The sequence below is a fragment of the Mytilus galloprovincialis genome, chromosome 7, assembly GCF_965363235.1.
Source record: "Mytilus galloprovincialis chromosome 7, xbMytGall1.hap1.1, whole genome shotgun sequence".
Lineage (NCBI taxonomy): Eukaryota > Metazoa > Mollusca > Bivalvia > Mytilida > Mytilidae > Mytilus > Mytilus galloprovincialis.
The window spans coordinates 1702958-1715574 of record NC_134844.1 but is presented as its reverse complement, the minus strand read 5'-3'; the positions used below and the strand labels follow the sequence as shown (position 1 = coordinate 1715574).

The following is a 12617-nucleotide window of genomic DNA, read 5'->3' as shown; positions in this document are numbered from 1 at the left end:
AAAGTGCACTTTTATAGTGCTATTTAAATGTTGACTTTCTGATATGCTAAAAACATCGTTAATCATGGTCAAATTGGAATTTAACAAATTGCTACAATTTTAAGGTCAACCCTTACATAACAAAGCTATTGTGTTAAAAAAATTTCAATTTGTAAAATACAGAAGCTAATACTTCGTTTTATATTCCAGTTTTCAGAAAGTTTCCTCCTTTGAACATTCTTTATCTTTCCTCGCATTTTTTATTTACTGGATAAAAGTACAAATATCTTTTATATGGGAACACTTTTTTACTGCTGTTTCATTTATTTTAATACAAACTGGCATTTGGTGATATATTTTTTCATTGTGACACTAATGGCGAATTGCTTTACATGTTTCTTGTATTAGTAATCAACAAAAGTTGCCAAGAAATCATGTCTCAGAGATACTTTTAGCACGTTTGATGCAATGTAGAGATAGTATCCTGTCTACAGGTCGAACCTCGTGTGTTAAGATTTTCCGCCCTTTCAAACCGATCAACCAGAAGCCGTCACACAACGATTTTGTCCGCCATCACAACTATTAAAAGTGTTAAACATTTACACAGAATTACCAATAAAGGCATTAGCTCCGTATAAGGTTATGTAAAATTGATAGAGAAAAAGTAGTAACGAACATTGCCGGCCTCCATTGCACACCAGCGATGTCGTATTTCATTTTTCATATCTCATTCTTCTTTCTTGTCATGTTAACAATACAGGGGTAGTGAAGCATACTAATTAATATTAATGCGCGATAACCTAGCGCGTTTTAATCCAACATCAAAGATACGATATAAAAGTGAGGTTTAAGTCTCGCTGTGATATTATACTATTCCTTCCCTTTTCCATAACTCAATGGTGTTGAAAATTAAATACAATTGGACTTATATTATAAAGAAACATATTTACAACTGTATACAAAATCACATTTTAATATGAGTCGGAACTGTAGCAAATATATGCAGGATCAATGTAGAGTTAAGCTTTAAGCTGTTCAAATATACATTTAAGTTTTTTCTTCACAATAGATTCTCGAGGTTTTATTATTCATATATTTCAGAATCATTGCTTAAAATATGAAGATCCTCAAAAATATTCCCATTTTTAAAGAATTCATATTCAGATACTAAAGAAAAATGAAAAGATGTATAACCAAATTAAGTTTTATTTGAACAATGGTGTTTCATTTTCATACATTTTTCAAAACTTATTGTTTCTGCCATAATTCCGGAAAATATTCTAGCTGAAATATTTCTTACAAGATTCTCTTTTGATATAAAAAGATTATTATGTATTCTTTGTGTTAAAAAAAAATGCAAGATTTAAAATCGCGTCATGGATAGAACCATATTTGAATCTTAAATGACTTCCAACTGATTGAGATAGAAGCTATTATCGTTTCCAATCCAAATTACATTATCAGTCTAGGATGTTCGCGATGCTACACCCATCATTAGTGAAATTTTCCAATTCGATGCATGCTTAAGTTAGTCTGGTTAACGTAGTCAGCCGTTTTCCTTTGGGTTTCTGTCGATTCCAAGCCTTGTGGCAAGTTTGTATTAAAGAGTAATTACCAACCTTTACCCTAACATTAAAATCTAAAAACCTTACAAATAATTATAGTGGTAATCTAAGAAATGATAGGGCACAAATAATTTAAGTAATTGTGGTTGGGAGTCCGTTGTTGAGAATTGATTCCGTTGCTGTTTTGTTTTCGATTCGCGTGTTTAAGACAGATCATTTGTCTACTTTTTTTTTCTTAGAAATAAGGATAAAATCTTCATTAACTTCTTGTATGAACGGTCTTTGATAAATCATGGCTAATGAAGTAGAATTACTTTGTCTGTCTCGAAAAAGTTTTATTGCAGTTTCTATGGCTTATTTTGTTTTCTGTCTCGCACTTAGATTTAAATACATCGCTGATTTCCAATATCTTTCAATTTCTCATAATAGTATATTACAACACTACTTAGCATCACAAAATTAAGATTAAAATTTCACCACTATTCAACAACACAAAATTAAGATTAAAATTTCACACCATTTTCCTCTATACTTCTGACCATTTTCATTTCTAGTTAATCAAATCATTTGAAAATTTCGATTGTCAGCTTAGAATAAATTGTCAAATTTAACAATACGTGGAATAATCCGGCCGGATAACTCTATTAAATCTTCAGTTACATTTTATTGGACTTAAATGTGGAAATCTGGACAATTGAAAGTGTTAAAATTGAATTAAATGAATTTATTTGTAGAATGAAACACTTGATACAGTAGTCAGTTTGTCTGTTCGTTCATTCAAACTCTTCTTATTAAATCTGCCTCCTATATAACATAGCTCATCTTAAAACATCACACATTCAGTCCGTTCGCTCAAATCCTTCTTTTTATAATCTGCTCCATATAAAATAAGGCTCATTATAAAACATCACAGATTAACTCATTTTCAAAAACTCTGTATCGTTAGTTGCATTTAATTGGGTCATTCGTCAAATTGTCCGGCCATTTTTCAGAAAAGGATCAGAAACCTATGTAAAAAAAACCGAGAAAACAGTAAAATACCAATTACCCAAATCCAGTGAAGAATTTTCATTCCTCAAAATGTTGTGAATCAGATCTAAAAAGAATGTTAATTCTGTTACATCAACAGGCCTAAAGCATCACTGTTGGGAAGGAAACGAGACCACTAATTCGGAATAGAAATGAGCGAACACCAAAATACCAAACACTACACGTATTTGCCAGTCTTTATCAATACCTACTTGATATGAATTGTAATAACACTTCATGAATTATTAAGAAGATTTGTTTATTGGTAAAAGTTAAAATCCGTTTAAAGTGATATTTTTAATAGGAAACGTAAATGTTTTTGAATAAAAATTTGAATTTTAATCTTTTCGAAAAATATTTGCGGATCGCATTAGATTTAACAAACCATAAGGCGCCAAGAAGACTAGAAACTTGTGAAGTTTTCTATATGATTGTAACGGGTACTTGTCTTAAGGATACAGTGTAACGTTACAATGAGTACTGAATGAAGGTGGCCATTCGTATAGTCATTTCGGCCATGTTTGTTTACTGCATAATATTCAATGTCTGAAAGTCAAAGAATGATAGTCATTGATTTGGACTGCGAAAAAATAGAAGTCCTGGAGTGATTATAGAAGAGGAACATGCAATTGATTGGGAATGTAAAAATGAAGAGGAGGTCCCAGGGAAGGAATATGGATTGATGATTGATGTTTTATTTCAGTCTAACATGTATCTCCTTCTCTCCTTCTTTAATGAAAACTTTATGTCCCAAAATAACACTGCAGCAAAATAATTACTAACAAACATTTATTAATCTTCAAAAGAAAAAGCAGTGTTTTCTAATTTTAATAAAATTTAAATTTGTCTTAACTCAATTTGAAATATGAAATTGGATTACCTGCATTTATATATATTCATATTCAGCATACATGTAGGGGGTCTGAAAGTTAGAAACACATTGAGCTATTAACGAAGGGGCATCACATAATGGCCTAAATCTTCACCTTGCTGGTGCATCATGTATTTTGTTACAAGGTTGCCCAACATATCAACTAAAACATAACAATGTGACAAAAAAAAGAAAATCATAAGAAAATTGATTAATACGTATGAGTATATTTATTGACAGTATAAAGCATTATATGGGTTAAAATCATTCGCCTCAACGATTTGTTTTTTCTACCGTATAGTAATGTTATGAATGGAACTGAACTGAAATCACGTGACTTTTAAATGTAAATTGTTTCCACAATATGGTATAACTTTATAATGATATTGGTTTGTTTTTTTGTTAGAATTTTTGAGTTGTAAAATTGTATACATTTATTAAATAAAAAATGATATACGTCATTTTTTATTTGTTTGGAATCTTTAAAACCAATATCAAAACAAGGTTCATTGATAATTTTGACATTTAATTTCCTGTACAATTTACTCGTTGAGGGAGTGTACTTATTTTATCTGAATAATAAATGTTCAAAATAAATACAGGATGTGTTTGTTAAAAAAATCAGAAAATTACTTGCCAGGAAATACAGATTCTCTAAATTTTTACATCTAATTTCAAGCTATGTTTTGTCTTTGATTTTGGAAATATTAAAAGATCATTAAGATTATTATACAGTAACAAACTATCAACCACTTTATTTTGTTGAAATTTAAAATCGTGTAATGTTGGGTGTTTTTTTTATAGTAAAAAGACAATATGAGTACACAACAATTCGTTTTTATGAACTTATAAATTTGAGGCAGTTTCCAAAATATCTGATTACCATGTGTTATGTAAGAGACATTATAAAGCTATATATCGACTGAACAAGTTAGAACCTATATTTAAAATAATATGTGAATTTAAATTTTTTGTTAAAAAACGTCTTTTTTGGTGGAGTTGAACAGTGTAACCCATTCAGTGAGCATGCTGAAAACAGAACCATTAAAATGTATACGCCCAATAATTTTCCCGAGGTTTTTCTAGTACAGTCTAGCTGTAAATCTGATCATAATCATTGTCAAACTTATTTTTTATGTTAAAAGCTATTGTTGGTTTAACAACAAAGACGTTTACTATAACTATGACCGATGATAACTTCTCACTTCCAAGTACAATCATTTTTCTCAAAGTCAATTTTAAAATATATCAGGTACAAAATTAAAAGCTTCATGTATATAATGGATAATAATACATATGAAAAACTAACAAAACTTTTATAAATATGGGAAGTGAATAAAACCCTTATAACTGTTTCCGTGCTCTGTGACACCAGGATCATCCATTATAATTCATAGTTTATAATTTTGACCTACATTCAATGAAGTGAAGACAACAATGTTTCGGACCAATTAAAGAACTTTAATTGGATGTTCCTTACTCAACCATTTAAGGAAGTTTCCTGCTTACAAAATGGAACTGGAAAGTCTCAGAGCACACCAATGAACTCTTTCTAAAATATGATGTTTCCTCATTACTCTAAGGAATATTTTGGTTACACTTTAGCAACTTTTAATTATCTTGTCGTATTTAAACAGATTTGTTAATGAATGCAAAGGGTTACCAATAATACTAGACCGTACAGCATATCACACTAAATATGTTCCCTTATGCTCCTTAGAAATTAATGTCCGTGGTTTTGTCATAAACTTCATATATATATTAAAACTTTCTGGGTAGGACAAAATTTGCTTTCTTATTGAATCCAACTGAAATATTGGTTCAATCGGGAATTTCGAAGTTCCTACCTATAAGATGGAAGTGAAAGACCATTATGTACGTATGTATGTATGTGTCTCATTAACTTCCATAACAAGTATTATCTGGTTATAATCGTTTCATTTGTTTGTCCCAGTTCTTAAGTCCTTGTTATTTCCACTTCTTCATTTCTGATGCAAGTAAACATATGAAGGTTCAAAGAAAAGCATTGTAATAAAATACTTATACTAGATTATAGACAGTCTTTCTTGTCAATGGTTTTAATCATACCTCAATGCTAACGATAATTGGTAGATTCTTTTGCACATTTCACCGAATGATTACATCTTTTGTTGGTGAGATGAAATGGAATCAAAGCTACCTTGATTAATTGAGTGTTTCAACATGAAACATATATAATTGAATTAAAAAGTGGCATAGTTATATCCATTAATAAAAATATCGATTATTTAATCCTAAAAGTAGCAAAAATATCAATTGATTAATAAATTAAGCAGACGTTTTCAGGACCAGTTATCACAGAAATCAAGCACTACAACAAAATTGTAAGAAAATATGGCAATCACTTTACTTCTTTTAAACATCGTCCCAGAATAGGAAATGATGCCTCAACTCTGTAGGATTGTGAGTTCCGGAAAAAAAAGCTGTCCTGGGCGGTCATTGATTCTTCATCCTTTGATTATTGTAACTTTGATGAAGAGTAAACTGCACCATGATCGCTATTAAATCAGTATTGAAGACATATCGCACACTCCATTGGATAATAATAAAAGCGCACGTGGGACAGGCTCTTTGATGTTAAGTGAAATTTTCTGTTGTAATTTTGATAGGAATGAAAACTATATATTCATTGTGTATATTTTATAGTATTAATCATAACCAGCTTGTAAGCGTATCGACCCGCCAGGACTAAATACAATTGTATCCTATTGATGTGGTCCGAGGCTTTACAACATTTGGTAACATTCCTAATAATATAATAAAATAAGGACAATTCCTCTGTTCTGCCTTATATTCAATTCCAAACTCTTAATATCAAACAATTTCAATAAATATTGTACATTTATTATGCATCTGGGTCATTTTAAAACCACACCATAACAATGTAAAGTGTAATTTCAAAGAGTTTTGATCCGGTTAACAAGTACGTGTTATTGAGATCAGATCCACACAAACCGGTATACTTGCATTATTTGCACGTAAAAACTCCCAAATGGTGTAGAAGTTTATTTTATAATGATAATAAATGCAATATCGAGTACTTTTAACGGTTTACGTTATTTAAAACCTTCATGAATCAAAATGTTTGCACTTAATTGCATGTATGATGCATTTTAAATTTTAAATTTCAAATCTAATGAGGTTGTTGCATGTTGCGAAATTAACAACCGTATATACACCTTTCCAATATAATTGCATGTACAGTACATTTATAAATGTTCACCTCTAACCCAATGGTTTACATCAACATGGAACTTTCCCCAATACATTTTATCCAAGAGTAATTGCTTTTGGATATTTCAATAGCCTGAATATGACTCAAAAGAAGAAACCTTGACAAACATTTGATAGTAGCTAATTCCGTAGCTTGTTCCGCAGTCAATCGGGCATACGTTTATTGATTTTAATTTGAGCATTACTGTTTCTGCATTAAATACAATAAAACTCCGATTGATCTACAAAGACATTCTGATTTCACATTTCATTACTCTAAATGGTAAATACTAATAAAAGTTTTATAGCATATTACATAAATGTTTGGTTTGTTACAGATATCGATGGCGTCCATTCGAGTTCAGAAAGCAATAATAGTGAAGGACAGAACGGTGAAGCCGATGAACAATTACGCATGCGTCTTAAAAGAAAATTGCAACGCAACAGAACGTCGTTTACAGCCACGCAAATAGAAGCTTTGGAAAAAGGTAAATAATTTGAAGTTGCTTCTAAATTCTTTGCTTTTAAAATATTTGTTTTCTGTTCATTGACTCTTTAAACGTACCTATATCAAATGTTTTGGTTTATGTGGTACCCCCTTGTTGTTTAAGGTACATGTTTTTAATATTTATTATAATTGAATTGTAGAATTTGAAAGAACACATTATCCAGATGTTTTTGCAAGAGAAAGATTAGCACAGAAAATAGATTTACCAGAAGCAAGGATACAGGTAAGCCTCGTTTTGAAAAATGTGCAAAATAATTTTTTTTAATATGTATTCGAGAAAACATTTTCCATTTTGCTATTTAGTGAATCATTTATAGGCATAAGCGTATTGAAATTTGTATTGGAACTATGTATGATTGAACAGATGCACCAGCAGTTGCATGATTGCTGTAACAATTTTTGAATCTATTAATTATGATCCATGCATATAAATAGCGTTTAATGTATAGCAACATAAAAGTATCATAACTAAACCGTACAACTTGCGAAACTGTAAATGAATAAATAATTCAATGATGAATGTTTTGTAACAAAAATAAAGTTTAAAAAGTGAAATGATATATGTGTATCGATTCATAGGTATTGAAATCTATAGAAATGGTAAAATTAACTGGTAATTGTGTAGCTACAGAAAATTGTTAAACAAATGATTGATATGTATATCGGTCAATTTACAGGTTTGGTTTTCAAACAGAAGAGCGAAATGGCGTCGAGAGGAAAAACTACGCAATCAAAGACGAGATATTCCAAATGGAGCCCCCAGATTACAAGTAAATGGAGGTTTTCCAAATGGAATGTATCCATCTATACACCAACCAATAGGAACAATGGCAGACTCTTACAGGTATGACATACTATTATTTGTTTTAAGCGCGAGGGTTTGACTAGCAACAACACCGGTTCAACCCACCATTTTTCTTGAAATGTTATGTACCAAGTCAGGAATATGGCCGTTGTTATATAATAGTTCGTTTCTATGTCTATTGCATTGTCGTTTGTTTTTTGTTGCACTTCAGTGTTCTGTTGTTTCATTGTTTTCCGCTTGTAGGTGATGTGTTTCCCTCGGTTTAAGTTTGTAAATAAAGGCAACAGTAGTATACCGCTGTTCAAAACTCATAAATCCATGGACAAAAAACAAAATCGGGGTAACAAACCAAAACCGAGCGAAACGCATTAAATATAAGAGGAGAACAACGACACAACACCGAAACGCAACACACACAGAAACAGACCAATCATCAGACAAAACACCACGAGAATAACAAATGTAACATGAAAACCAAATACATGAATTTGGGATAGACAAGTACCGTGCCACGTCTTATCTCAATATCTCAAAAATAAGAGAAAACACAAACGACTCAACGTTAAAATGCAACACAAAGAGAAACGAACAATATTATAACAATGACCATCTTCCTGACTTGGTACAGGACACTTTTAAAGGGGAATAAAAGTGGTGGGTTGAACCTGGTTTTAAGGCATGCCAAACCTCGCACTTTAATGGCAAAGTTAAATACAACACCGAAACGACAACACAACACCACAGGACCACAACACAAACAAACAGGAGAACATATTAGACACAGAAAAACATGATTAATAGATAACAAAAAGCATCAGGTCCAAAATTCAATACGCCAAAAACGCGCCTTGCCCACACAAGACTCACCAGTGACGCCCAGATATAAAAGATCGAACGTAACCCAGATTTGTTTTCTCTCAATCGATTTATGACTTTAAACAGCGGTATGCTACTGTTGCCTTTATTTAACATTTTTCATTATAGTCTGTTTTAGAAATCTGATGTTTTTTATGAAATTTAAATTATTTCTTAATTCTTCATAGTTTTGGTTTACTGTAATACGATAACGTTTTTTTTTTATAACAGCACTTTAGAAATAAAAATCAAGTCATTTCTTATAGCCGATGTTATTCTGTTGGCCTTGATAAAAGTTCTATGTACTTTATGCAGTTTACAATAGCTTCTATTTTAACTTGTTTTTAAACGCATTGCACTGATAATAACTTCTGGACTTTTTATTTTTAGCTCAATGACAATGCCCACCGCCAGTTATTCACTATCCAATAATCTCTCAGCAAATCCAGCCTGCCTACAGTCCAGTAACGCATCATCATACTCATGTATGATACCAGGTTAGTAGTCCGAGGCATACTTTAATACTACTTTTCTTTTTGATAGTCATTCTACTGTCATGCAAGTGAGAGGTGTAGCTAGCTATAAAACCAGATTTGATCCAACATTTCTATATAAGAAAATGTTTGTACCTAATCAGAAATCAGACAGTCAGTTTTTATCCATTCGTTTGATGTGTTTGAGCTTTTGATTTTGCTACTTGATTAGGGACTTTCCTTTTTGAATTTTCCACCATGTTCAGTATTTTATGTGATTTTACTTTTTATGACATGTTATATGCAAACTTTTTCGTTTCCGTGGTATATTCAATTTGGAAACAATAAATATGCCCCATATTACACTAATAATTTGAAGTTTAGTTAGAGTGGAGTAAAATATCTCCCCAGCTATTGGATGAAATATGTACGTATTTGTATTATGACATATTTGTATTATTGAAAACTTCTAAAGGGAAAAATACAAAGCTATTTAGAGGTAATTGTGTACACCATATATACGTTAATGTTTATACAACAACTTCATTTTCCTAATTGTTCTTATCCTTGTATTGTCTGAATGTCTGGTATCAAAACAGAACTTTGTTTAGTTTCTCACCACACAAAATATAAAATAAGCACACTATAACTGTTGATTTTGATACATCTAATGCGAATATTTATTTACGACTAAGTAGAAGCTTGCGTTTAAATCAAGTACTCTGAAGTGTTTGTATCTAATTAAGGTTAACTCTATATATTGTTCTTGCGTAAATCACTTTATAATATCATTAACAAGTGCTACGTAAATAAACACCACAATATTGTTATATCTGAAACAACCAAGCTGTATAGATATAAGTAGAACCTAATCTTAAACCATGTTTATTTACAGAATACTCATCACGAGGCTACGATCCTTTGTCTTTAAGTTACTCCCGTCCATCATGCAATCCTGCTTCCGGTATGCAAAGCCAATTAACGCACAGTTCTCATAATGGTGCATCAACGGGTAAGTGAAATGGTTTTGTTGTTATAAAAAGCATCAAATGCTCAGGAAACAGATCTTAAAACCATAAGACAGATATCTACAAAAAGAAAATGACCAAATATATAATAGAATGAAATACTCTAGAACAAGTGAAGAATGACTAAAAAGACGTCAATATACTTTCATATTCATAGGTTGAAAAATGTTGATTGAAAGTACCGAAGTGTAGTGATATATCGGTTCTACTCTGCAGCTTTTATTTTATTTTATGAAATACCTTCAAGATATAGTCATATATTTACAATTTATTTACTGTGAATCAATTACCTATTTATACGAAAACAATTACAATCACAATCCCATTTTATTGTTGGAATGTTGTAAGACTATGTATTTCTCTTTCAGGTTTAATTTCACCGGGTGTGTCAGTTCCCATACAAGTGCCAGGTGGTGGACATCCGGATATGGGATCACATATGGGCGCAATGACGTCACAATATTGGCCTAGATTGCAATGACGGTGACAACCGTAGACTTTCTAATTTACCCATAAGGAAATCCAGTTTAGACGGTCAATGACTGCATAGTTTCTCCAGTACTGATTTGGACCTCATAGGGGAATGTGAATTACACAAGGGAGATAACTAAGAAAGCGTTTTGGTTCCTGGTATTTATTGTGCAAGTCGGATACTACAGACAATGTTTACGACGGTTAAATATAAACCTTTCATTGCCAGTTCTAGTGCTCAGGAAGTCAAAACTCAATTAAACATTCAGCGCTACTAGTGCTCCAACATATGCTATTTGTGCAGCACATGCTATATGTAGTTCACAAACATTTCGTAGCATCACTCATCACATGACAGTCACATGACAGTCACATGACTGTCACATGATATGAAATCCAGTATGTTATCTGTTATTTGTAAATGGTTAATGTTAATTTTTACTTCGCTTTTAATTGTTGTTATTGGTTGTTATAATGTACATCATTTTTCTTACATTGTGTAAATTGCTTTGGGGCATTTATTTTAGCCTGATATCTCGATTTCTTTAGTCATAAATAACTGGTCAGTAGAAATATTTGCTCCGAAAATGATCTAAGATATGATAATCACTATATAAGCATTGTTTCTAAAACATCTGTTAGTAACAGCTTATGGTATATCAAAGGCTGTTATCAATAAGACGATGGTATATAAGATATTTTTTCCATTTATTTCGCAAGATGTGTCCTTGATCATACACATTTTATTATATTATAGTGTTAAAACTATGATAATGGCTTGTTAACTGTAAGTAAAACATTTCTTTGAAGACCACACCAATACAAACAGGAAGTTAAATATTGTAACATTGGATCTTTGGATGCACTCCTTGTACTTGGATATTTCTCACCAACGTTATGTAAGGTGTATGAATGTTGTGTATCAATAATTTGAAGATCTCAACCTATTTACCTCGCCTAGTATTTTAGTGTTCATCCGCACAATTTTTCTTTGCATTACATGTCATAAAGTTGAGTAAATAAATAAATAAATATTGATAACCTTTGTTTACTTTTTAATGTTTGTGCATTCATATTCTTGTTTCATCTGTGAAAAAAGAACATTTGGTGAAAAGTAAAAACTACAAAAATACTGAACTCAGAGGAAAATCAATTCGGAAAGTCAATAATCACATGGCAAAATCAAATAACAAAACGCATTAAAATACGAATGGACAAGAACTGTCATATTCCTGACTTGGTACAGACATTTTCAAATGTAGAAAATGGTGGATTGAACCTGGTTTTATAGCTAGCTAAACCTCTCACTTGTATGACAGTCGCACCACACTCCATTATATTGCCACCGATGCGTGAACAAAACAAACATACACAATAGGTAAAAATTTCAAAAATAGGGGTACAGCAGTCAACATTGTGTTATCATCTTAATCACTATAAAAACAACAAATGTAAGTAGTAAACAACGAGACAACAACCTTTACAAAACAAAAATCAAATTTACCATAAGTGATAAACTCTTTGGACATAAGATGAAGAATAACTCAAAAGTCGTTTTTTGTGTGTGAACATATCGGTATATATATGAGGAGTTTTGTAGTTAACAACCACAGGGTTAATGTTGCTGGTTGTTGATTCATCCCCGATGAAATCATCAGTTTAGTTGTCAGCGCCGCTGTGCTGGTTTGCTAAACCTACTGTTATACAATTCCGAGGATTAGCTAGATTTCAAACAAGGTTTAATACACTATTTTCTATATGAGGAAATGCCTGTATCATGT

At 31.6% G+C, this 12617-nt stretch overlaps 1 protein-coding gene across 3 annotated transcripts in view; it reads left to right on the top strand.

Annotated features, from left to right (window-relative positions):
- LOC143082105 (paired box protein Pax-6-like) overlaps positions 1-11881 on the top strand; it is a 39785-nt gene extending 27904 nt beyond the window's left edge. For all 3 annotated transcript variants that reach the window (XM_076257663.1, XM_076257661.1, XM_076257662.1), the window contains exons 6-11: positions 7035-7184; positions 7345-7427; positions 7882-8048; positions 9255-9361; positions 10233-10349; positions 10734-11881. In XM_076257663.1, coding sequence (XP_076113778.1) covers positions 7035-7184; positions 7345-7427; positions 7882-8048; positions 9255-9361; positions 10233-10349; positions 10734-10846 — 737 coding nt within the window. In that variant the 3' untranslated portion in view covers positions 10847-11881. The remainder of the gene's footprint in view (positions 1-7034; positions 7185-7344; positions 7428-7881; positions 8049-9254; positions 9362-10232; positions 10350-10733) is intronic.
- Positions 11882-12617: the final 736 nt, after the last annotated feature.